This window comes from Dromiciops gliroides, chromosome 3 (genome assembly GCF_019393635.1).
Source record: "Dromiciops gliroides isolate mDroGli1 chromosome 3, mDroGli1.pri, whole genome shotgun sequence".
NCBI classification, from domain to species: Eukaryota; Metazoa; Chordata; class Mammalia; order Microbiotheria; family Microbiotheriidae; genus Dromiciops; species Dromiciops gliroides.
In genome coordinates this window covers 592,088,025-592,114,879 of record NC_057863.1, presented here as the reverse complement: position 1 = coordinate 592,114,879, position 26,855 = coordinate 592,088,025, and the positions used below count along the sequence as shown (strand labels likewise).

Sequence of the window (26,855 nt, the reverse complement as noted above, 5' to 3'; positions counted from 1 at the left end):
GTCAGTGTAGCTGTATTTTGTTGTTACTCCTAGACACACCAGTTCTGGGCACCTTTAGACTGGTCCTTCAGCATTCTGCTTTAAAAACTGGTCAGGGGGGGCAGCTAGATGGCGCAGTGGATAAGCACCGGGCCTGGATTCAGGAGTACCTGAGTTCAAATCCGGCCTCAGACACTTACTAGCTGTGTGACTCTGGGCAAGTCACTTAACCCCAATTGCCTCACCAAAAAAAAAAAAAAACTGGTCAGGGAAGCATTTTATCCAGTAGTTTGGTGATTAATCTCCTTACATGGTAGAAAGAGGGAGCAGTCATGGGCTCAACTCCTGAGTGCTTTGTTCTGCTTTACTTTGGAGTTGCATGACCCTAGATGAGAACAACAGGACAGACTAGTTCTGTTGCATCAGTGTCTCTGCCTCCCCAAGAAGACTCCTTTAGAGTCAGATTCTAACAGTTGATAATCCAGTCCAACCTTCTGTTTTATGCAGGAATCTCTGATAATAGCAGTCAACGTTTAAAATAGTGATTTAAAGTTTACAAAGTACTTTATATCCTGAGCTGACCCATAAAGGAATCCTGGAACATAGCATATCCCCATTTTGGTTTTTTTTTTTTTTTTGGTGAGGCAATTGGGGTTAAGTGACTTGCCCAGGGTCACACAGCTAGTAAGTGTCAAGTGTCTAAGGCCGGATTTGAACTCAGGTCCTCCTGAATCCAGGGCCGGTGCTCTATCCACTGTGCCACCTAGCTGCCCCACATATCCCCATTTTACATATGAAGAAACTGAGGCTTATGGTTGTGAAGTGATTTGTCCAGGGTCACACAGCTGGTGAATTTCAGAGGCAGATTTCCTGGTAAGGGTAGAGTCCCTGTAGCTGCTTACTCCAGGTCTAGCACTCTTTCTATTAGTCTACACTGCCCCATATGACTCCATCTCTGCTTGTAACAGTCTTAAATCATGAGAAACTTAGTACCTCTCAAAACAGTCCATTACACTCTTGGGTAGCTCTAATTGTTATAAAGTTCTTCCTCATACTGTGCTAAAAATCTTCTCTGAAACTTCTACCCACTGGTCCTAGATCTGTCTCTGAGAGCTATACCAATTATCTTCCTTTCTCCTTGACAAACCATCAGGTATTTGAAGGACATGTTCATGTCCTCTCTCAAGTTATTTTTCAGACTATATATAACTCCATTCCTTCAACTGTTCTCTTGTGAGCTCAAGGCAACTCTGCATTCTGGTCACCTCAAAACACCTTCAGCTTGTCACTCTATTTCTTTTTTGTTTGTTTGTTTGGGTTTTGTGGGGCAATGAGAGTTAAGTGACTTGCCCAAGGTCACACAGCTAGTAAGTATCAAGTGTCTGAGGCTGAATTTGAACTCAGGTCCTCCTGAATCCAGGGCCAGTGCTTTATCCACTGTGCCACCTACCTGCCCCCCAATCTATTTCTTAAAAATGGGTGCCTGCCACAATCCCACTGTGATCTGACAGGAGCACAGAATAATAGCCCTCTTCCTTCTCTCATCCTAGAGATTAGGCTGATTAATGAATCCCAAAATTACCAGGCTGCCAATAAAAATCCCTGTCCTTTTGACATTTTTCTCCATTGTGCCCTAGAAAGTTGGGGGTTTTTTTGAGCCCATGGTTGAAGAGACAAAGGTTCGAGCTGAGCATATCAATTTGTTAAGCAATGCATGCCAACTGTATACCATCAGAATCAGGCCTCCTCAGCTTGGCATTGGACCCCAGATACAGGGGGTGACAGATTTTTAAACATTAAAATAAAACAATTAACAGGATATACAACAGGATATGAGATTTAGTAATCTGATTTCTAATTGGAAGGAAAATTAGGAGCTTTCCAAGTTGGGAGGGGGAGAGTGAACAAAAAGAAGTGTCCCACTCACCCCACAAATGTCTGTATTCAAAGAAACTGACCAGTATAGGGCCAGTTTTCAGATAAGACATATGGGTTGCCTGAGATGTATAATTGTAAGAAAATTCTTTGGATATAACTGGGTTTCTGGTCAGCATAACCTAGGTCCTGAGTTAAGCATCAAACAAATCTAGTCACTAAACAACAGGTAGAGGTGGTCAAGCTTCTCATCCATGTAGGGCCAAGTTCAAACATTGCAATAAAGTTTTCTCACTAGACAGAAATTGATATAGACCCAGTAACTGAACAGAAATGAAACTGAGCTAGATCCAGAACTGAGTCACATTTATTTTGCGGGGCAATGAGGGTTAAGTGACTTGGCCAGGGTCACACAGTTAGTGTCAAGTGTCTGAGGCTAGATTTGAACTCAGGTCCTCCTGAATCCAGGGCCAGTGTTTTATCCACTGTGCCACCTAGCTGCCCCCCTTTATAAGTTTTTTAATGTGCTCATGCTCACTATCAACATTCTGTAACAAGAAAAGACCATTGGAAAGCATCTTCTCACATAGTTTAGTACAACAGCTGTTACAAAGCCTAGGAAGAAATCTTATTAAATAGACTATAGGAAAACTAAGTTGGACTACAGATCAAGCTACTTAGAGGACTCACAATGGACTAATTTTGAGAGGAAAAATTTATCTGTCACCAAGGTAACTAAGAAAACTCAGCAAATATAAACACCATGAAACAAAAGGACAGAGCAATAAAATGATTATTAATATTAAATAATACCATCTCCTTGAATCCTAATAAACCATTCCCAATGTCTATTTAATCATTTCATCTTGAGTCCCAGATTCCCATGGACATTTGGAAATGGGCCTCATTCTCAGGGCAACTTTGAAGAGGGCTCTGATTCTCTGGTTCCAAATTACTTGTAGAGATTCCCAGGTAATTATCTAAAAATCTGCCAGCAACAAGACTTAATACAATTTAGTACAATCTCTTAAATCTGTTCTTCCAATAACCAGTACATGTACTGAAAACCAGTTCAAGTCTTATGGAGCTAATCCTATTAACAACACAGCTATAAGAATATCAAATTAGGAAGCCATAATTCTCCTAAGACTTTAGAGAATTTCAGTTTTTACTTACCACTTGCTGTCTCTTTTACCTAAACCTTGTATCTGGTATAAGAATCTAAAAAGAATTATGAGGGTTTGACTTGTAAAAATGAACTCTTCTGTCTTTTAAAATTATCAGACTTATACTTTAAAATGGAGAAATAATTTTACTTTCTTTACAATTATCAATGTAATTTTATATGTAAAATCCTTAATCTAATTTTGAGGACTTATTACTAAAATATAATCAAAGCCTGAATTTTCATACTAGATAAATTTAGAAGTAAATCATATACATATATATTTAGTTCCTAGAGAAATCCTGTTGCTTTCTCAAATTTTACTATTTCACTTAGAAAACTTTTACATCATATGTTTCTCTTATTACTTTGTTTAATTCTCTCTCATCTGTATATTATAACTTGACCCCAAATATGAATTAAAATTGTATGTTTTTTATACTTACATCCTATTATGGCACAATCTATTAATAGATTTAGTGTTGTACTTAACAAAATTTCTATTGCTTACCTGCCCTGATATAGACATTTCCTATGAAAAGAAAAGGAGGAACATAGTTATAACAATGCCAAGATCCATCCCCTCAAGGGTACAGACTGCCTGACGTATATCATAATGGTTAAAACTCCTTTTGCTCTGTATGATTCCAGGCACAAGTTATATCTGACAGCCAACCATGTAGCAAATCTCCATGTTATTCACAGGGTATCTCAGAATTAACCAGGTGGGGGAAATTTCCTATTCATAAAGGAAACAATACAAAGGGGAAACTGAGTCAAGAGGATCCTATCTTAGGCCACACCAAGGTTGTCCCTTCAACTTTTCCCAGGGACAGACCTGTAGCAGTTCTCAGACCACAGCATATGCCATTTTCTCCTTGACTGGTGTACTATTGGCTTTATAATACTTCAAACAATCATTTTTGAAAGCCAATTCAAAACAATATCACACTATGGTCCCATGAGAGTTTACCTCAAATGGCAAAATTTCATTAACCATAACTTAGGGCTTGAATGTTATTAGTTTTCTCATGTTTCCCTAAAAGTTACATGTCATATATCCTTAATTATAAATTAATACTAACCACATTCTGGGGTTTCAGACATACAATGAATACCTGAAAACTTACATATTAATTTACTGAAGTTACATTTTTAAACCATCTTATACATCTTTTGCATAATCACTGTGATGGCAAAAAACTTTCAAATGAAAGGAAACTCACTCTATTATAGTAAACTTGTAAGTTACCCCCCACACACACACACACACCCTGCTTTGATAAGGAGTGAGAGAGGGGATCCTATCTTCTCTGTTCCAGGTTCTCAAATTTCAGTAGTTTAAATTTTTTAACATGTGAGCTGATAAGATCTTCTGATCCTGCCTGAATATGAAGTCTCAAGGGGTTTCACAGATAAGGACATCTTAAAGGGTCTGTATAACTTTTCCCCCAATCAATAAATTATTATTTTAAAAAACAAAATACACTTCATTAAATATTGAACAGTTTTCAAATATCTATTTTAAAAATCATGTTCTTTTGTTTGTTTGTTTGTTTGTTTTTGCAGGGCAATGAGGGTTAAGTGACTTGCCCAGGGTCACACAGCTAGTAAGTGTCAAGTGTCTGAGGCCGGATTTGAACTCAGGTACTCCTGAATCCAGGGCCAGTGCTTTACCACTGCACCATCTAGCTGCCCCCCAAAATCATATTCTTTTAAATAGCTCAATTTATAATTTAATAGCATCCAGATTTTTAAAATCCAGATTTTTAAAAAGTTGTTTTTCTAACAGCATTTCTGATATAATGGTTTATCGGATTTTACAATATAACAAAATTTTTAGAAATACAATAATAACATTTATAATATCATATATTTAAAACATGAAATAAAACTTATTGCCAGTAAGATGACATCAATTCAGCTGAATGCACTTCCAAATGATCTTCTATAAAACCCAATACAGAATAATTCAGCATGGGGCAACCACATTTAATTAGGTTTTTTTTGTTTTTTTTGCAGGGCTATGGGGGTTAAGTGACTTGCCCAGGGTCACACAGCTAGTAAGTGTCAAGTGTCTGAAGTCAGATTTGAACTCAGGTCCTCCTGAATCCAAGGCTGGTGCTTTATCCACTGCACCACCTAGCTGCCCCCTAACCACACTTAATTAAAAGAGATATCATTGCTCCATACTGGATCACTCCCTCTGATATAGGGTATATTACAATCAAAGAAGCAATAATAATGGATAACATTTATATAGTGCTTATCACATTCTAGGCACTAGGCCAAGCACGTTACAACAATTATATCATTTAATTCTCACAACCACATTGGCAGGTGGGCACATTATTATTTTCCTCTTTACAGCTCAGGAAATCGAGGTAAGCAGAATTAAGATAACTTGCTTAAGATCACACAACTAATAAATTTCTGAAACTGGAGTATAACTCAGCTTTCCCTGATCCATGCATTTTTTCCCAGCTTTTTTTTTTTGCACTAGATGCCACAATTATTAGAACACATTTCACCACATCATAATTTAGTTAACCAAATCAAATATGGACTTATAACCACAAAATCAAAATCTCAATTTTCAAGGGTTATTAATACCCATGATTTAAAATTTAAAGCCCAGAGTTAACTCATTTTCATAAACTTTTTATTTTCTTTCAAACATCACCCAAAGAGCCAAATCAATTTCTTTCATGTTTATAACCTAGGCCCACTCTCTCCCTGAGGTTTTTTTGGTTTTAACCCTGGGCAAAAAATAAGGAGAGATTCTAAGCTGAAGCCTCAAATTCCCATCTTCTTGCTTTGGAGCTCACAAGATTCTAAAGACTGGGGAATATACCCCTGGAATAGTGTTTCAGGGGCAGAATACTGTATTCCCTTTTCGTATCCCAAACTATGTAAGAATAATTAATTTTTTTTTTAGTGAGGTCATTGGGGTTAAGTGACTTGCCCAGGGTCACATAGCTAGGAAGTGTCAAGTGTCTGAGGCCAGATTCGAACTCAGGTACTCCTGACTCCAGGGCTGGTGCTCTATCCACTGTGCCACCTAGCTGCCCCAGAATAATTAATTTTTATAGCATAAATTATCTCCTTTGCAATTGAGCACAAAATTTTACATAACCCTGATTAATTGCAATACTGTTACCCTTTGGGGTTCCTAAGAGCTTACAAGAACATGGTTTCTTTCTAATTTTCTTTGGTGATCTTGCCTCTAGTTTTGCTAAACAATTCTGTTTTTAAAAACTTTGAAAGTTCAACTTCAACCTTTCCAAAAGACATTGCTAGTTCCTGGTCACCTCCCTCCCACCATCATTGTGAGTATCTATACAGGGTGTAGGGCCAGGTCACTGTGGGTGTGGGGTAGGTGGTCTTCCTCAAGTTGCTTCCTGATTTAAACAAGATTTTCTCTTTTCATGGTCTAGAAAGACTTAACAAGAAGTGACCATTAAGTTCCAGCTAAATTTAAAAAGCAAACCATATGCCAATTTTTTTCTTCACTCTGGCATTACTTTTTAAAAAAATATTAATTTACCTTAAAATAACAATAATGAAAAGCTTATATTAACATAAATAATATCTGAATGAAAAAATAACTATATTTTCCAAAACAAAAACAAATAGTGAGAAGAATGACATTGTTTTATATAGTTTTGAAAATCTCCTTAATGTCTGACTTAATAGAAGACAGATGGATTCTTACATCTGTTTTTTTTTATTTTTAGTGAGGCAATTGGGGTTAAGTGACTTGCCCAGGGTCACACAGCTAGTAAGTGTTAAGTGTCTGAGGCCGGATTTGAACTCAGGTACTCCTGACTCCAGGGCTGGTGCTCTATCCACTGCGCCATCTAGCTGCCCCCACATCTGCTTTTGAAGTCAGTCTGTTGGGATATATTGTTTTGGTTGAAGTATAATAAGAAAATCCAGCCTACTGCAGACATGCAGTTAGAAAAGGTAGTATCTTGGGGCAGCTAGGTGGTGCAGTAGATAGAGCACTGGCCCTGGAGTCAGGAGTACCTGAGTTCAAATCCGGCCTTAGACACCTAACACTAGCTGTGTGACCCTGGGCAAGTCACTTAACCTCAATTGCCTCACACAAAAAAAAGGTAGTATCTCAAGCAAATAATATCATAATATTATTACAAAAAGAGATTTGACTTTTCAGACCCCCTGAAACAGTCCTGGGGACTTTCAGGGTTCCATGGACCACACAGTATACATTTGCCAAAAGGATTCCTTTTCTGATATAGACTAGTAGGGATTTGAGGTCTCTTGCAATCTGGCATTACTTTTAAACTAGCTGCCTTCATTACACTAAAACAATGGATCTATCAATCTTTGGGGGGGAGGGAGTAATCTAAGTGCTATTTACCCCTGAAACTCTCACAAAATTTAATTCTTAAAACATTCTACAGAGTGGCATCTCAAAATTTACTAAAATATTTCAGTATATGCTAAGGTTCTACTAAGTGCCTTTTCATATAGGACAAAGAGAAGGGGGTGAGTTCCTTATTCAGTACTTGTCTCAAAACCATTTATCTCAATGGAATCAATTCATCTCAGACCTCTTTCCCAATTCCAAATCCTTCCCAATTCCAAATCCTTCCCTCCAGAAAGGGGAGAGAGAGATGCTTAAACTTAATCTGTAAACCTCCAAAATCTAAGATATTTTTAGCAGTTACCACAATTTGGAAATCTACAGTAAATCTGTTACATATCAATTTCAAATTCACTTATAACGCCACAAATTTCTACAAAGCAGGAAAAGGTTTTCCTTTTTTTTTTTTTTAATTATCTGACTTTATCTCTATAACCCAATCCTGACCAGGGCTGAAGTGATAGAATGTATCTTGCAAAGTTGTTGTGGTTTCTTTCTTTTCTTTTTTTACTTCATCTCCTCATGAAAGTCTGAAGTGGGAGTGAATCCTTGCTTACTGGAACAGAGAGTTTGGCATCAGATTACAGGAAGTTGGGAGAACTGTTTCAAGTATGAAACTATGAAACTTCATTAATCTTCCCCGGCATTCTAAACTTTTTGGCTGCTGCTTTTATAGTAGTCTTTATGGCTGGCTGCATTTTCCCCATATAAATCTTTCAATCTAAAAACACTACACACAATACAAAACAAACAATTTTTCTACAAAGACATATAAACGGAGACAAAACAATAAGACAGAAAAAGTTAGTTTGTACAATTTCCTGAAGTTTGCAGTAATTGAAAGTCCTTTCTTCAGGCCAATTTTGGGACTCAATTAGAGTTTTATATATTTTAGCATAATTTGAGAGTTCTATCTTTTAGTTAGCCCCTCTTCTCCAGTGTAAGAATCTATACCTGTTTCCAAGCCAATAAGAATTTCCCTAAGGGGGTGTAAATTTAACAACTCTCTCTTTCCCTGGTCTCATGCCAAAAGAAATGTTTCCAGGGGGTTTCCCATCAGGATGCTACTCCCAAATCCCATTTCTCCAAGGGAACTTCCCCAACACTTTGGAGGCTTTCCCTAAGGGGTCTTTTCTTAGGTTGAGAAGGTTTACTTTGTTTGTTTGGGGTTTTTTGTTTTGTTTTGTTTTTTTGTGGGGCAATGAAGATTAAGTGACTTGCCCAGGGTCACACAGCTAGTAAGTGTCAAGGGTTTGAGGCTGGATTTGAACTCAGGTCCTCCTGAATCTAGGGCGGATGCTTTATCCACTGTGCCACCTAACTGCCCCCAAGAAGGCTTACTTTAACCTGTCCTTGTAAAGGAACTTCTTGTGTGTTCTCAGCTGATTCCTGGGTGGTAGTGTTATTCAGATTGTATTATTTCCCTTTCCCCATTTTATTTCCTTTCCCTTAATCCTATTGATCCTGTTTGTATTTCTTGGTTTTTGTTTTTTTTCGGGGCAATGGGGGTTAAGTGACTTGCCCAGGGTCACACAGCTAGTAAGTGTCAAGTGTCTGAGGCAGGATTTGAACTCAGGTACTCCTGAATCCAGGGCCTGTGCTTTATCCACTGCGCCACCTAGCTGCCCCTACAGTTTGTGTTTTTTAAAGTTCGTTTTTGTTAAATAAATTCTGCTCTGATTTGAGGGAGGCTGTCTGTCTCCTTCCTTGCCCCAATATTGGGGCAAGCCGCCTGGCTAACACTCCCCAATTAAAAATTAGTCCCTACAATCCAGAGTCACAGGCCCACTTGCTATTTCTTTTTTTGTTTGTTTTTTTTTAGTGAGGCAATCGGGGTTAAGTGACTTGCCCAGGGTCACACAGCTAGTAAGTATTAAGTGTCTGAGGCCGGATTTGAACTCAGGTCCTCCTGAATCCAGGGCCGGTGCTCTATCCACTGCGCCACCTAGCTGCCCCTTCCCACTTGCTATTTCTTAAACAAGACACACTCCATCTCCCAGCTCTAGGCATTTTCTTTTTCTTCTTCTTTTGTGGGGCAATGAAGGTTAAGTGTCTTGCCTAGGGTCACACAGCTAGTAAGTGTCAAGTGTCTGAGGTTGGATTGAACTCAGGTCCTCCCAACTCTAGGGCTGGTACTCTATCCACTGTGCCACCTAGCTGCCCACATGCTCTAGGCATTTTCACTCACTGTTCCTCATGCCTGGAATGCTCTCCTTATCTCTGCTTAAATCTCACCTTCTACAGGATGTCTTTCCCAATTCTCCCTTAATGCTATTTCCTTCACTCTAAAATTAGTTCCAGGTTATTCTCTCTGTGTGTGGATACATACATACATATATATGTGTATATATATATATATATATATATGTGTGTGTGTGTGTGTATACACACACACACACACATAGTTGATACATAGTTATTTGCATGTTGTCTTCCCCATTAGTGTGAACTCCTTGAGACGAGACTTTTACCTTTCTCTGTATTCCCAGTGCTTAGTATAGTACGTGGCACATTGTTGTTGTTTATTTTTCATACTTGAAGAGGACCAATGACATCATGATGTTGGGGTCAAGGTACACTGTGACCAACTGCGGCTGATCAGTCCAATATAAGCTAGGAAGGCTCTACCACAGGTCAGACACAAATCATCCATTTGAACATTTGGGATGGAGATGTCTGTAAATTTACACACCTCACATTTCCTTTGTTCAACTGCAATTCTGTTTTTGCTTGTAGAGTGAGGCACCTTCTTTGATGCAGGCACACTATGCTGGGTGGTCCTGTGATAGCATCTCATATATCTCAAATTGATACTAAAGTTCTTCAGAGAGACTATGAGAATGTCTTTGTACTGCTTCCTATCACTTCTGTGTGAGTGCTTACATTAAAATAATCTTTTAGGTAAAGGTACAATTGGCATTGTCCATTGTCCACCTCAGTGAAGGAAAAGGAAACAAGTTGTCCTATGACAATCACAGGGAAGGAAAGAGAATATCTCTCAGTCATTGCTGGGGAAATTCTTGCTAGAGTCCTCCTTAATTGGCTGATCTTTCATCTAGAAGATGGTCATCTCTTCAAGAGCCAATGTAGCTTCAGAAAGGGCCAAGGAATGGTTGACATGGCTTTTGCTGCTCTACAACTCCAGGAGAAAAGCCAGAAGCAGAACAAAGGTCTGGGGCAGCTAGGTGGTGCAGTGGATAAAGCACTAGCCCTGGATTCAGGAGGACCTGAGTTCAAATCCAGCCTCAGACACTTGATACTAGCTATGTAACCCTGGGTAAGTCACTTAACCCTCATTGCCCTGCAAAAAAACCAAAACAGAACAGAGGTCTGTATACAACAGTTCATGGACCTGGTACTCATGTAGAAGATGCTTAAATGCTTACTGACTGACTCTAGCTTCTGCCTACTTTTTTTTTTTTGGAGGGGCAATGAGGGTTAAGTGACTTGGCCTAGAGTCACACAGCTAGTAAGTGTCAAGTGTCTGAGGTCAGATTTGAACTCAGGTCCTCCTGAATCCAGGGCCAGGGCTTTATCCACTGCACCACCTAGCTGCCCCCTTCTGTCTACTTTTGAAGGCCAATTCTGTCATCAGATATTCTCAAGCAAGTTTTATAAGTACTAAATGTTATCTGCCTTAATACATATCACTCAAATGATCCATAATCTTATCAATGTAGAAGTTCCTTGCACTTTGTCTTTGCCAGTTGATTCTATACATTTCCAATAAGTTAAAGGAGACCTTTAACTGGGTGTCTTGAGATGTGATGAATACCAATAGAGTACAAAGGTTATCTGTTGGTTGTAATTCATTCTTGGTATCATGTGATCAGCTCATCTTTTTAAAAAATCATATATTTCTTTTATTACATCTTTTATTCAAGTTTTTCATAAGACCTTTTGTGTTGCAGCCTACTATAGGCCTCTTCCTTTCCCTCTGAGTGATATGTGATTTCAGTTTTTTGGAGACTCAAAGCCATAAAACATCAGAACACAGCTATTAAAAAGATGGACTCTTGTTTTTGTTTTGCTGGGCAATGCGGGTTAAGTGACTTGCCCAGGGTCACACAGGTATTGCCAAGTGTCTGAGTCCGGATTTGAACTCAGGTCCTCTGGAGTCCAGGGCCAGTGCTTTATCCACTGCACCACCTAGCTGCTCCTGGACTCTTGTTTTGATGAAAATTCTGGGAAATTGCAAAGCTCCTACTAATGAATCTAACGTTGCTGATTTTTAAAAAAATGTGAAACAACGGGGCTGAAGACAGCACTGCATGGCTCCACCAGAAGACTCCCTACCGATTAGCTTTGATCCATGCATGGATATTTTTAGTCTATATGGATGTATAGCTAGTTGAATCTGTGCTATCCTCCAGCCTACATTTCTCCCATCTTGTGCACTAAGATCACTTGAGAGGCTGGACACCTACATTTCAGTGATGCATCTGAAAATGTCTCAAGAATTTGCGTCATTGGCCACCACAGTAACCTTGTCAAAACAATAGCTCACATTTACGTAGCACTTTTTGCCAAATGCTCCATCTCCCTCCTGCAATCCCCACAATCCAGCGAGGTGGGCGCTATCTTCTCCATTATACAGAAAAGTGAGGTTCAAAACAGGTAAAAAGGTTGGCCTAGTCAATGAAATCTGAGGCAGGATTGAAGCCTGCTTCATGCCACCGCAAAATCCACCACACGGTCACCATGGTCCCTCTCGCTCAGCTCACAAATCTATAGCTTTTTAAGGTTTGTAAATTGGTAGGGGGAGTTTCCTCATCCACAGTTGCCCCCAATAATAAAATCAATTGTGGTCCATAAAAATTTTAAAAAGTTGGAAAAAGCCTGGCACGACTTGTTTGTCGCGAACACATGCCGGTTCTCAGTGATCGCCAATTTCCTAAGCGCTCACAAACCATTTGTTTAACAATATGCCCTGACTTTCTGACAGGGATGGATGTAGAACTCGGCAGTCTTGGGATACAGCGGCCCTCCCAGCCCTGCCAGGTGGGGCTGTGGGCAGGAAGGGGGAGGCGAGATGACAGGTGTCAGCGGAGAAGGGTTCCAGCTCCTTCAGGGATGTCACGTCAGTTACGCCCGGCGGGGCAGCTGGGGTGAAGGGCGGTAGCTCCAGGGTCCTCTGCCCGCGGTGGATCTTCCTCGAGGCCCCTCCTGGTGCCCTCGTGGTGGGCCCCGGCGGTTTTTTGGTCCTGAACCTCAGTCCTCTCAGCTGCAAGGCTGGGAGAGGAGCACAGGCCCGCCATGGGGAGACTGGCGCCCGGGCCTAAGTAAGGGTTCTCTTCCTTCGTTCTCCCGGCAGGGGCCAGAGTGGGAGAGTGAGAGAGAGACCGAAACGGGGACCGTGACCAAGTGACACCGAGTGAGACCGAGACCGACACGAAGACCGAAACTATGACCGAGCCCCAGCAGCCCCGGCAGTTAATAGCCAGCCCTGCCCCGCCTTTCCCCGCCCCCTCTCCGCGTTGATTGGACGTCAGCACTCACACCCCAGCCTCCCTCCCCCGCCCTGAGCTCCCATTCTCGAAGGAGTGGTTGGTGAAGTCCGAGCTCGACACGCGCAGGAGACCGGGTGGCTACTCCCTCTATCCTGTCTTCCTCCGGAAAGCGGAAGCGGAAGTGACGTTGAGGGGAGGGGGGGGAAGGTGGGGGGCAATCATGGTGCCGCTGGGGAGGGGAAGAGCTGCTGCCGCCGCTGTCGTTACCGGGTGCCGCCAAGGTAAAAGCTGGAGCCGGGCGTCGACCCGGGGGTGGAGACTACCTGGGAGGTAGGGTCGGGGATCGTGGCCCTTGGGGGCCAAAGGAAGTGTTTTCTGGGAACTGGGGGAGAGATTTCCAGTCCCGTCTCCATGGGGACCCCCCTCCTTCTCTGTCTCCATGGGGACGGGGCTCCATCTCCCTCCCCCCATCTCCATGGAGACCTGGCCCCGGCCCCTCCCTGCTCCCCGGGGGAGACCCGGCTTCCTCCGGGATTCCGCCTGGGTCTGAGGCCTCTTTGCTCCCCCCACCTCTGGTCCAGCCCGCCCGCCCGCTGTTTCCCACCTACTCAAGGGGGTGGGGACCCTCCCGGGCCAGGACCCTCCCGTAACCCCCCACTCCTCCCCGGGATAGGGGGAGAATATCTAAGCCCTTAGAGGCAACTCTTAGGCTGGGACCCTAGATCACTTCCCTACCCCCTTCCCTGCCCGAGGGGCTGGTCCGGGGTCCTTCTCCCTCCTCATCGGGGGAGCACAAGCCAGTGCAGGGGTGGGTGGGATCCAGAACACCTCTCACCCCATCCTCAGCAGGGGACCCTGGCGTCCTAACTTCCTTCCTGGAAATGTGAAGCGTTCTAGCCCCAGCCCCTTCAAGGGCACCTTGAGCCTACCCCCTACCTGGACCCCAGCGCCCTTTTTTCTCGCTTAGAGATCATCTAATTCCTTCCTGTCTCGGCTTCGATGTATCTAAAGTCCTTCCCTTCTTCCTTGCCCCTTACTTGAGGATCCTACTCTACCTATCTCATCTTATCACTTGGCCTTCTAGCCCAAAGCTTCTTAAACTGTGGGTCCAGATCCCCATATGGGATCGAGTAATTGAATGTGGGGTTCGCCAGTTTGGCAACATTAAAAAGTTATCCAAACCTGTTTGTTATTATAATTGTATATCCAGGCTCACGTAAAAATTTCTTGGGCGAAAAGGGGTCTCAAGTGGAAAAAGTTCAAGAAGCCCTGGTCTAGCCCCACCGGGGCATTTACGTCTGAGTACCTCCACTCATTCATTCTCTTGCTCCTCCAGTTGAACTGCCACACCACCACAACCCGGGATGAGGGCCCAAACTCTGTTTCTCTCTTCTTCCTTTCTCCTTTCCCCGGGTCATGCCGCAGTCCTTCCTAGGCAGTCCTTTCTAGGCAGTCCTTCCTAGGCAGTCCTTGTCTCCACACTTCTACCCCCCACCCCAGTCCATTTCACTGTCTAGGTTGTCTATTTCAGCTGTCTGGGGCCCAGTGCACTCTTATCTTTCTGTTCCTCCTCCCAACTGCAGTGAAGTGCATCCATCCTGTGAGTTGCATAAGCCTGAGTCAGGGCTCAGAGAGGTTCTTTCCTAATCTGGTTTCTCTAGCCTCTTTGGCCCCATAGTTTGTGTAGGCCCTGTATAGAGATAGGCTGGTTTTCTCACCCTATTCAGAGATAGGATTTCCAGCTCCCAAGTTGGAAAAGAAAGTTAAAGTGTGAAGTTCAAGGAGAAAAAAAAAGTGACCATGTTGAAACTTTCTAAATTACCCTGTGTTTATATGTTCTGCTTAGCCTCACCCACACTTGTAAAACTTGATGTGTCAGATTTGGGGGGAATTGCAGTTCGCTGTTTCAAAGAAGAAAAGCTTCCTGTTTGATTCCTGCTCCACCCCCACCCCCAACAGCAAATCTGTATAGAGAGTAGCTTGTGGTTGGGTGTACCTGGAGAAATTCGATGAAGCAACCTCCTTTGGAGCTGCCTGAGGGTGTAGTCTCAGAACCCATGTGCAACAACCTACATAGTAGGAGAGTCTTTTTGGGGGATATATGAAGGATTTTTTCTTATATCAGTATCTGGAATGTCTCCTTCTTTAAGTTATCTAATTAGGCTTAACAGCTCTACTCCTTTTACTTTCTTCTCTGGCATTCCTTGGGTCATCAGATGGTAAAGAGAAATACATTTAGAAATTCTTGTGCTGTAAGTTCATTTTTCTTAGGAATGACTTGAACCTTACAAACCAAGCTGACTGATCCCACAAAGACTACAGTATTTATGATTTGTTTAGCCTTGGTCTTCTTGAGGCTTACGCAAGGAATAGTAAGGGGCAAAGAGGTCCCTAGTCATGTAGCTAGGACTCCTAGTCACTGAAGGAACCTCCTTCCATGTGGCAGACCTCTAACTCTCAATTTGTTCTTTTACAGACTGGTCCTCATCTTCCCATATCTCACAATTGCACTGAACTCTCTTGAACCATGGGGGAAAACAGTCCAGATGACAATATCATTTGTTATGAGGCAGAGGAAGATGAGCTATCACATCATGATAAAATGCTCAGGTTTGTGGATAAGAACGGACTGGTGCCTTCTTCGTCTGGAACAGTTTATGACAGGACAACTGTTCTCATTGAGCAGGACCCTGGCACGCTGGAAGATGAGGATGATGAAGGACAATGTGGAGAACACCTGCCTTTTTTAGTGGGGGGTCCTGATGAGGGATATCACTTAATCGATCATGAAGGAATGTCCCAGGGTTATGTGCAGCACATCATCTCTCCAGATCAGATTCATTTAACCATAAATCCGGGTTCAACACCTATGCCAAGAAACATTGAAGGTGCAACTCTCACCCTCCAGTCTGAGTGCCCAGAAACGAAGCGCAAAGAAGTAAGTAAGCCTGGCTTGGCATCAGAGGAAAGTCTGCACCCAGCTCTTGTTTGGACATCTCATGTCCTATGCTTATCAAGGGGAACTGTTTAAAAAAATAACAGGCCATAGGGAAAGGGGCCTGGATTGGTTTTTTACACCAAGTTTTATTTGTCAGATAATCACTCAGAATTGTTTCATGTATGTCAGCCTTTTGCTTTTGTGTGGGTTATTGGCTGATACACATACACACACATACATACATACATACATACACACACACACACACACACACACACACACAAACTTTTTGGACTTGTGTGTCAGCACTTTGAAATTTCTAAGCATCGATTTACACCCCATCTTCCCCAGTCAGGATTAAAATGGAAACTTGACTATTTGGTAACTCCACAGACTTGATGTTGAAATAATCACTCCTTCCTGTATAGAAGCCTAAGAAAAGGGATTTCCCCTGGGATTTATGTTAATGGTTTGTTTTAAAGATGGATGACTCTGGGAGCCTAAATGAAGCTTTTTTATCTTGGTAAAATTTTAATGCAGCACAATTGAAAGCTAGATGTCCTTCAGAACAATGTCAGGAAAATAATAGACAAAGTAAATTCTCTGAGAGAGAAAAAAACTAACACTTTTACTCTCCAGTTTAATTAGAAGCAAAAAAAGTATGCATTAGAGGTAGTCATATATCTTTTCTAGAAACTGTGGTTGTAGGTCAGGTAAAAATGGGTCAGTAGTAGCAGCAGTATCTGTGATTAAATGAGAAGTCTTATTAGATAACCAGTTGCATAGAATGCCAAAAGCTTTTTTTCCCCTTCCCTACTTTCTGAGTTTGGAACTAAGTAATTTGTTATATGTGAAAAAATTCACTAGGCAGAGGATAAGTCATAGTCTTGAGAGTTGTGGTCAACCAAGCTCCTTAAGTTTCTGCCATCCTATGTTTGTATGTTTGGGTTTAAAAACATCAAAATGCAAGACTTGACTTCTATTGAATTTCATCATAATTTTGGTTCGGGATAACATTTGGATTGGACTAGAATACTTCTAAGGCCCCTTCTAGCTCTAAGTCTATGATACTATCTATGAGTTTTGATTCTACCAGCATATTAGCCGTCTTCTTTAGTTTTGTGTCAGCCACAGCTTTGATAAACCTATCATATCTTCACCCAAAAGTATCAAAGAAAGCTGGCTGGCGGACAGAGTACTGTGGAAACATCTATTTTCATAGGCTTATAGGATTAAATCTGGAAAGGACCTGAGAGATCACCTTGTCCAGGCCTCTATGTTGTAGCTGAAGGAAGTTAGGCCTGGGGGGTGGGGGGATGAGGGGGTAGGGAGAGACAGACCAAGAGCCAGAGGAAAAAATGATGTGCCTTAGGCCACTCAAGTAGTAAGCAGCAGAGCCAAGATTTGAATCAAGGTTTTCTGACTTCAAATCCAAGTTGACCATCAGTCAACCTTTGGGGTATGAGAGTTTTGAAGTTGTTGGGGAGAGGGGAAGTAAAGCCCTGGTTTGAACCCCGGTGATCTTTACTAATGGCTTGGTCTTGCTGTGAGCTGCCTTCTTATCTTTTGACTTGAAATGAGATCATTGGTGAATCCATCAGGTAACTAGGCTGAGCAGGCCAGTGTTTCAGGCTCTCAAGGTGTTCCGTCTTTCAGTTCTCAGTTCAACAAGTACCCTTATTAAGTAACTCTGTACTACATGCAGTGCTCTGTGCTGAGTGCTGTGGATGCAAAGATACAAACGGCAGGGACTGCCTGGAAGGAGTTTCCTTTCTACCTGGGCCACCTAGCAAGGAGCCAGAGAAAGTGATGCGTTGTAATGAGGAGGAGGGAGAGAGCACTGACAGCCAGAAGGATTTGGAGAGGCTTCCTACATTTAGAGCTGAGCTTTGAATGGAGCTAAAGATTCCAATAAGGCCCCTAGGTGAGGAGAGAAAGTATTCTGGGGGGGGGGGGGAGGGGCGTGGGGGGGGGAGGGGGCAGACAGCCTGGGCAAAGATTGGCGTGTGGCTGCCTTTTATCTCAGTGCTTATCTATTTTGAAGTGAACACTGCTTGCTTTGCTCTCTTTTCTAGAGATTTCAGTTTGATTTTCCTCGTTGCTTCTGATTGTATGATATGCATTGTAGCTGCTGTTAGCTTTCTCTTGCTCTAAATATAATATTCGCGAAATAAGTAAAACTTTACTATGATACTATGTACTAACCTCAGAACATCTATAGAAACTTGAGCTGTGTTATTTAGTTTCTCTGTGGAACTACTTCATGGTTTGCTCCTGTCCCTCTGGGAAGAGTTATCTTTGGGGCAGAAAGCACAATGGATGCCACTTGCAACATTGTTTTCTCCTGAGGCACCTTTGGTTATTTGCATTGTGGTTGTGGGTAACTGTGTTTTTCTCTTCACTGTTTACTATTCATTTTACTGCTGTTTCTTTGTTGGTCTTGTAGCTTTAAGTAGGAATTTTTCTATCATAATTTTGTTCTTTTTTTTTTTAAGCTATCAGTACAGTTGATAGTTGCTTCCTTGGATACTTTGTAAAATCTGGATTGTAAGGTAGGCTTTGATTAATTTTGGAGTTCTAGTTCACTGTTTCCCACCCTTTAAGTTCATGCTTTACTTATGACTTATGAGCATACTGAGGGATAAGGGAGCAGTATCTAGCCATCTGTTCTATTTGCCTGTAAGATTACTGCCCAGACTCAGGAGACTGTGTTCAGGTTCCGGCTTTGTAACTTACTAGCTTTGTGATCTTTGGCAAAGCACTTTAACTCTCCTTGCTTCAGTTTCTACATCTATGAAATAAGATTAGTGATATTTAAATACTGCCTCCCTCACAGAACCATTGCTGATGTATAGACAATATGTTGTAACCTTATGAAAAGTGTTGTACAAAGGTGAGCTATTATTGCCTTCATTACAATGAATGCTTACCATTTTCCCTTCATATCTACCGTGGTTAATAGCCAAACACCCAAAAGTTGGCAAAGAAAAATCAAGGGATTTTTTTTTTGTTTTGTTTTGGGGTTTTTTGCGGAGCAATTGGGGTTAAGTGACTTGCCCAGGGTCACACAGCTAGTAAGTGTCAAGTGTCTGAGACTGGATTTGAACTCAGGTTCTACTGAATCCAGGGCCAATGCTCTATCCACTGCGCCACCTAGCTGTCTCCAAATCAAGGGATTTTGATGGTTGTGGCAACCCAAAGATGCCACTATGATGCAACAGAATGTCCCCATACTTTCTCTGGGTTGCAGTGGTCTTTCTTACTCACAAAGACCTGTGAGAGAAGAGTTCTCTGAAGCTTGGCCATGTAGAATGGCGGTTCTCAAAGGGTGTGTGGTGACATCCTAGAGGGCCACAGGTTTTGTTAGGTTTGCCGCAAAACTCTGGACTTGGTGTTATTGCAGATGAAAAAAGGTTTAGATAATTTGGGTTTATGTAAATTTTACCGACCCAGCATGTATAGTATGATATGCATTGTAGCTGTTGTTAGCTTCTTCTTGCTCAATGGTAAATATAATATTCACAAAATAAGTAAAACTTTGCTATGATACTATGTACTAACCTCAGAACATCAGATCTTGGACTTGCAAAGAACTCCGCAGAATGGCCGCCCTTATTGAAGGGAAGCTGTGCATGCTTTAATCTCCTGACTGTCCCATGGAGTTGTCAACTTAAACATCTGGTGTGCCACAGTTCCTCATAGCAAAGAATACTGTTCTCCTAAGCAAAAAAAAATGTGAGAATCCCTGGAATTCTAGAACTGGAAAGAACCTTAGAGGGTATCTAGTACACTTTGCATCTATACTCTCTATAGTGTCCTCACCAAGTAGGGCTCATCCAGCTTCCTTTAAAACATCTCAAGTCTCCCCAGGGTAGTGTATTCCTTTTTCAAACTGTTCAGATTACTGGAGAGCTTTTGCTTCCCAGTGAGTGATACAAAACCTACCTCCATTTAATTCTCAGTTCTCCCTCTCTGCCCATCCCGGCATTGGTCCTAGTTCTGCTTCCTGGGGCCTAGCAGAGCAAGTTAGAGCCTGTTCCATAAGAAAACCCTTTCTAATCCTTAAAGATCAATATCCCATCCCCGCTAAGTTATTCAGTACTCCCGCTTTCTTCAGCTAGGGTTCCAGTGGCCAAAACTTAGCAGTCCAAATCAGAATTCAATAGCTTTTCTCAAAACTCCCCTCTTCCATATGTCCCTATTACTCTCTTTTCTTTTTTTTTTCCTTTTTTTCTTTTTGGTGAGGCAGTTGGGGTTAAGTGACTTGCCCAAGGTCACATAGCCAGTAAGTGTTAAGTGTCTGAAGCCGGATTTGAACTCAGGTCCTCCTGACTCCAGGGCCGGTGCCTATCCATTGTGCCACCTAGCTGCCCCCCCCCCCCATTACTCTCAATGGCACCACCATCCTTCCAGTCACCCTGGCCCCAAACCTCAGTGTTATCCTAGGAATTCCCACACTCGCTCATCCCACAGATCCAGTCTGTTGCCAGATCTTGACATTTCAACTTTCACCACCCTCACCTCCATCAGCTACTTTCCATTCACTTTGCCCCTTATTTCAGTCCCTCATCATCTCTGGTCTAGACTACTGCAATTATTTTTCTTCTTGATTCACCCGCTTGAAGGCTCTTCCCTCTGCTATCTTCCACTTCAGTATCAGCATAATTCATCTCCTCCCCTCAGTGCATTCCAGTGGCTCCCTCCTAGCCCCAGGATCAGATGTAAGACCCTTTGGCAATTGAAGCTCCTCACCACTTGTCCCTTTCCTGCCTTTCCAGTCTTTGTTCCTTGCGTATCTCCCATCTGTCTTTGCACTGACTGTTGCCTGGAATGTTGGCCCTCTTCCCCTCTGCCTTTTCATCTCCTTGCCTTCCTTCAAGACTCAGTTCAGATCTTACCATTGCAGAAGCCTTTGCAGGGACTTATAGCTTCTAGTGCCTTCCTCTCTGAGATTACCTTTTTTTTGTACCTAGTGATCAGCCTAAGAGCTTTATGAACAGGGATGGCATTTTTGCATTTCTTAGTATCCTGAGCATTTTATTTTTATTTTTATTTTTGCAGGGCAATGAGGGTTAAGTGACTTGCCCAGGGTCACACAGCTAATAAGTGTTAAGTGTCTGAGGCTGGATTTGAACTCAGGTCCTCCTGAATCCAGGACTGGTGCTTTATCCACTGTGCCACCTAGCTTCCCACTGCACCACCTAGCTGCCCTATCCTGAGTATCTTTTTTTTTTTTTTTTTGGTGGGGCAATGAGGGTTAAGTGATTTCCCCTGGGTCGCACAGCTAGTAAGTGTCATGTGTCTGAGATCGCATTTGAACTCAGGCCCTCCTGAATCCAGGGCCAGTGCTTTATCCACTGCACCACCTAGCTGCCCAATCCTGAGTATTTTAAAAAGTGCTTGGCACATAGCACATAACATAGGGCATTTTCTTATACTGATGAAAATAATGACCATTTTTTTAGCTTCCCCCCACCCCCCCACCCCCCAAGTTTATTTACAAGTTGGTTGTTCAGAATTTGGTAAGTTTTTCCTGATAAAAACTGTGTTATAAATGATAGACAGGTATACCATAAAAGCCTTTTTAACTTACGAAGTTACGGATATCTAGTGTTAGTCTTAATGGAAAATGAAATTTGCTATTGAAAGCAAGGTTTCTAGCAAGCAATCAACAAACCTTGGTAATACTCTTCAGTATCTTTTCTGTGCCAGTGCCTGTGCTCAACACTGGGGTTTCATAGTCAAAAATGAGATTGTTCATACTCTCGAGAGACTTACAGGAGAGTAATCTTGCGTATTTACATATACATGGATATGTAGCATATGTATGCGCACATGCACATGATAATATATTATGTATGTGTAGCAATAATCTGATTCGTGGGAAAATTCACTTCAGGCTCCAGTTTGGAATATGTGGAGACAATGTAGCAGATCTACCTGATACTGGAGTTGCAGAGATCAAATGAAAATATATATAAAACACTTCTGTAAACTTCAGTGTCCTAAACATGTGGGAGCATTCCTGTTGTCTTGCCCTGTGTTAGCCCTAGCACAAAACATAGACACTCCTCTGTTTCCCTTCCCCAAGTTGCCAAACAGTGGCATCAATCAGGGACTCCCTTAGTTCCTAATTGTCATATCCTGTGGTGGGGAGCAAGAATTTCATCCATGGCAGAGAGCTGTGACAGGTAGTAGATGAGAGGTCTTCCTGTAGAGTAGGAAGGGTGAAGAGCTTTGGGCAGAGCTCCTTCTTGAGGAAGATGAAGGAGATATCTTTAGGACATTTTGGCTACTACGAGGAGGAGATTAGCTATTGTGTGGGGTTGGGGCAGCTCTGCTGTTGGGATGCATGTATTGGGAAGGTTGTGAGGATCAAAAGAAATGCAAAAATAGGAGAGATAGCAAGTTCCCCCAGCAGTACTGGTAGAAAGGGGTGTGGTTGTAGTGGTAAGGATATGTTCCTAGTCCTGAGTGCTTCAGAGAAATAGTTCAGTGGCCTTTGGAGCAAGAGTAATAAAGAAAGGAGTTGTGGAATTTCCCTTAGAAGGGACCTTTAGGATCATATACATCTAACCTTCCAGGGGGTTGTAAATGGGTCCACTTTTCATTTCCCTTTCATTTATGATTTGTCTGTGCAGCTCCAACATCCTTTCCTTCCCCACCCAAGACACCCCAGAAGACTTTGTTCCTTGATGTTTACTGCCTAATCTTCAGCTTTCATGGTACTTTCCTCATCTCATCACTACGTCTCCTAAATTCCTCTGTCTTCATTTGGTTCACCTCTTTCCATATCTCCAGTGCTTAGCACAGTGTAGGTACGTAGTAAGTGTTAAATAAGTTTTTGCTGACTTTTGACTGGGGTGGATACACCTTTGTTCAGTATTTCTCACTATGGTGTGTGTCTGTATGTGTCTATATGTATATATAGTTAGGTGTAGATATACCTTTTTGTGTATATACACAAAAAAAGAAATCCTTATTATATTCTGGGCCCCCAGAATCAGTTCCTTGAATTTTTATCTGTTTCTGCCTCCTGGCTGGAATTTTTCTGTGTTAATTCGGATCTAACATTAAATTTTAAATTTTTAACATGGCCCAACTCTGTTCACTCCATGAAACAGAACCCGAAGTCATCTTCTCCAGCCCTTTCATAGTAACAAGTTCTCCCTATTGTCTTAGGTTAACATTAGTTTAGTTATATTAATATCCGAGATCCATTAAGACCAGAATTTATTTTCATTGGTATAATCATAAACAGCTGATACTGATTTTATTGAAATGGGCCATAGAGAACAATTCTACCTTCACACAGCCTGGATCAGTTCAAGGCCCTTGGCACTCTCCCTTTTCTGATACAGTTGGACATTGCTTGGGTTTCCCTTCTTGTAAAATTGGGTACCATTGAAAATTCAGGAGTGTGGTATTTTTCCCTCTTACTATTCTTTTTTTTTTCTTTTTTTGGTGAGGCAATTGGGGTTAAGTGACTTGGGGTCACACAACTAGCAAGTGTTAAGTGTCTGAGGCTGGATTTGAACTCAGGTCCTCCTCAATCCAGGGCCGGTGCTCTATCCACTGCACCACCTAGCTGCCCCCCCTCTTACTATTAGTAAGGGGGGAAGATTGCCTGTTAAATAGGCTCAGAAGGTGCCGTAGTTGCTTAGAGAATCAGACATCTTTGCCGCTAACTGGCTGAATGGTTTCTGGAATGTTACTGTTCTCTCAGCCTTGATTTTCTCTATAAAATGAAGGGGTTGGATAGATCCTCTCTAAGGACCATCCTTCTAAGGACCATGTTCTCAATGAGCTGGCAGTATTAAATTCCCCACACCAGGACTTGGGCATCTAACAAAACATAGCAAAGAGCTGTTTTCTTTTGGTTGAGGTCGAGTGACAGCTTCCATTTTGAAATAGTGTTTCAGTGCAGGGAAAATCCACAACTTTCCTTATCCTCGCCCCCCCATGCCACCCCCAGTTGAGCTTCTATGTTTAACTGATCCAAGCAAAAGAAAGAATAAGGGAAGCTTATGCTTTATTGATTCATAGTTCCATTCACCACGAGACCTTTGAGGAGACTGTCTCAAGAATGACAATACCCATTTTTCTTGTCATAAAGTTCTTTCTCATTGGGTTATGGAACCAAAGTCCTAATTCTTTTGCCTCTAGACACTCAACTGCTCTTTAAGTTTCTTTAGTAGCATCAGCTAGGTCTGTAACTCCTGACCACCTTGGTTCTGTGACACTACATGCTAAGTCCTAGGTGGGTTCTCCAGAGCAAAGATAGATAATGTACTGAAACTGTGTCATCACATAGATATGATCAGAGCCAAGAAATGTTTTTTGTGCCTATTGGTGCTTGTGGGGGTGGGGGTGGGAGGCACCATGCTAGGTCTGTGAATATAAAGATCCATGGACCCTTTCAGTTGGAAGGAATCCCAAAGACCATCTAATGTGCCCACGCCTATTGGAAGCACAAAGTCTTAGGGTGTAAGTTATAGTCCTTGCCCCATAAGGAGTTACATGGGTGAGAGGGAAAGGAGAGAAGCGAAGGAAGGGAGAAAGTGGAACTGGTGTGTAAAATCATGTGCTAACCATTAAACGAGTGGTAATACATATGCTGGAAAACAAGTTCAGAAGAGGGATCCTTGTTTAAGATTTCATGGAGAAGGTGGGTTTTGAGGTTAGGTAGTATATGAACAAGTAAAGGAGAGAGAAGGATGTTTTAAGCTGGAGTAAGTAACAGGCTGAGAAAAGGAGAAGCGATAAGGATGTACAAGACGTATTCAGGAAACATTGATCCCATTACTTTGGCTGGAGGGATTCAGTGGAAAATACATAGATTGTGGAGAGCTTTGAATGCCAAGTTAGAGAGTGTAGACTGGACTTGAAGACAATGGAGAGCCACTGAAAGGTTTTGAACAGGAAGGTGACTCGTGTAAAAACATATTTTAAAAAGATTAATCTGATAGTGGTATTTAGGATGAATTAGCTAGTTGGTACAAATCCGGCCTCAGACATTTATTAGCTGTGTGACCCTGGGCAAATCACTTACCTCTGTTTGCCTCAGTTTCTTCATCTGCAAAATGAACTGGAGAAGGAAATGGCCAGTATATATACTGGAGGAAATACTCCAGTATATTTGTCAAGAAAACCCCAAAATGGATTCATGAAGGGTTGGAAATGACTGAAAAACAACTGAACATCATTAGAGATGAAGATATCACCCTGGAGGACTCATTTGTAATAGTCTAGCTATGAGGGTGAGCTATAGTGAGTATAGGAGAAAAGGAAAAGAAGGATTAAAAGGAAATTATAAAGGAAAAATCGATAAGACTGAAGGGACAGGAGAAAGGGAGAGGCAGACAGTTGTATCGAGGAGGACCCAAGGGATTCCAACTAGAGTGACTAAGGAAGTGATTCTGTTGACTGAAATGGGTATATCTTGGTAGGAGAATTTGAAAAGGATAGAGAGGTTTAGATAACACCAGGACATTCAAGTAGAGAAATCCAATAGATAATTAGCTATCTGGGAGCTAGGTGGCATAGTGGATAGAAGACCAGATCTAGACTGAGTTCAAATCTTGTCTCAGATGCTTATGATCTGTGTGACCTTGGGCAGGTCATTTAATCCATTTGCCTCAGTTTCCTCTTCTGTAGAATGGGAATAATAATAGCACCTACCTCCTAGGGTTGTTGATGATCAGTTGAGATAATATTGTAAAACATTTTCAGCCTCAAACATGATAGGAGCTATATAAATGTTAGTTGTTATTATCTTACTATGAGGCTGAAGCTTAGGAAAGAAGTCAGGGCTAGAGATGTAGATTTTGAAAACATCTAATTAGTGATAGTTAAAGCCACAAAATATGATGAGAAATCTATGGCGGAAAAGAGGATTGAAGGCAGCTCCAGGGTTTGCCTCCGTGTAGGTGGGGGGAGGAAGAGGAGCCCCACTAAGAAGAAGGAAGGAACAGAGCTGTAGGGATTGGCATGCGTGAGTCAAAGACAGAGTGGTGATCAACACTGTGTCATGAAAAGTAAGGACTGAGAAATAGAAAATGGGTTTGTAGATGCGAACATCTTTGGAGACTTTAAGGGAACATCACCCTAATAATGGGGTGGAAACCAAATTGCAAGGAATTAAGGAACTGGCGGTTGATGAGGAATTAGAGGCAAGGAAAAGATAGAGAAAGGAGAAGAGAATAGGGCAATAGGGGCAGGGCCAGGAATGGAATAGCAGGTGTTGGGGATCAGCAGATATTCTGCCCTAGAATTAGTTGATCATACATTGACTTTTCTTCTTTCAGATTCAGAATTTAGCTATTTGAAGTTTTAACTTTTGTTGATAGAGTAAATTATCAGGATGGGTTTGGATTCATTCTTACAATCACAGAATATTAACCTTGGGGAAGGGACCTTATTTTTTATGCATGATTATACTGACACTTAAAGAGGTTAGGGTTTGCTTATGATCACATAAATAATCAGTGTCAAAGCTGGAATTAGAACCCAGTTCTTCTGATTCCTGGGTCAATATTCTCATGACTTTTTTGATTCATTTCATTGTGTTTGTTTTTTTATTTTATTTCTAATTTATGGAATAAAGCAAGCATTTCCATAACAGTACAATAAAGATGATTGCACATAAAACTGCAAATCTATTGCAGATTGCACACAGAACTGCAAATCTAATGCACAACTTGCTATTCCTTTCAAACTATACAACAAAATTATCATGTAAATTCTTCATTGTGATGAAGAAAAGTTGTGTCAAGAGAGTCCTATGTGGTAATGTTTAAAAAATGCCATAATTTCGATAGAAGAAAATATTGTAAAAACGACACTTACTAGATTCATATATCTGAGAATATTCAGTTACTCAGAAGCTTGGTTTTACCATATTGCTCATTTGCAAGATTAACAATAGACATATAAAAGTTGTTTTTAAGGCATCATAGCACAGATAGACTAGACTCAACTAGACTTGAGTCAGGAAAGCTAGGATCTTATCCTGCCTCTAGACACTTAGCCACAGAACCATGTGCAAATCATTGAGCT

At 41.7% G+C, this 26,855-nt stretch overlaps 1 protein-coding gene across 1 annotated transcript in view; it reads left to right on the top strand.

Moving 5' to 3' along the window:
• Positions 1-13,070: 13,070 nt before the first annotated feature.
• The window catches only part of MTF1 (metal regulatory transcription factor 1), a 34,787-nt gene continuing 21,002 nt past the window's right edge, over positions 13,071-26,855 (top strand). Inside the window, exons 1-2 of the mRNA XM_043995997.1 lie at positions 13,071-13,140; positions 15,336-15,797. Of these exons, the coding sequence (XP_043851932.1) occupies positions 15,387-15,797 (411 nt within the window). The 5' untranslated portion in view covers positions 13,071-13,140; positions 15,336-15,386. The remainder of the gene's footprint in view (positions 13,141-15,335; positions 15,798-26,855) is intronic.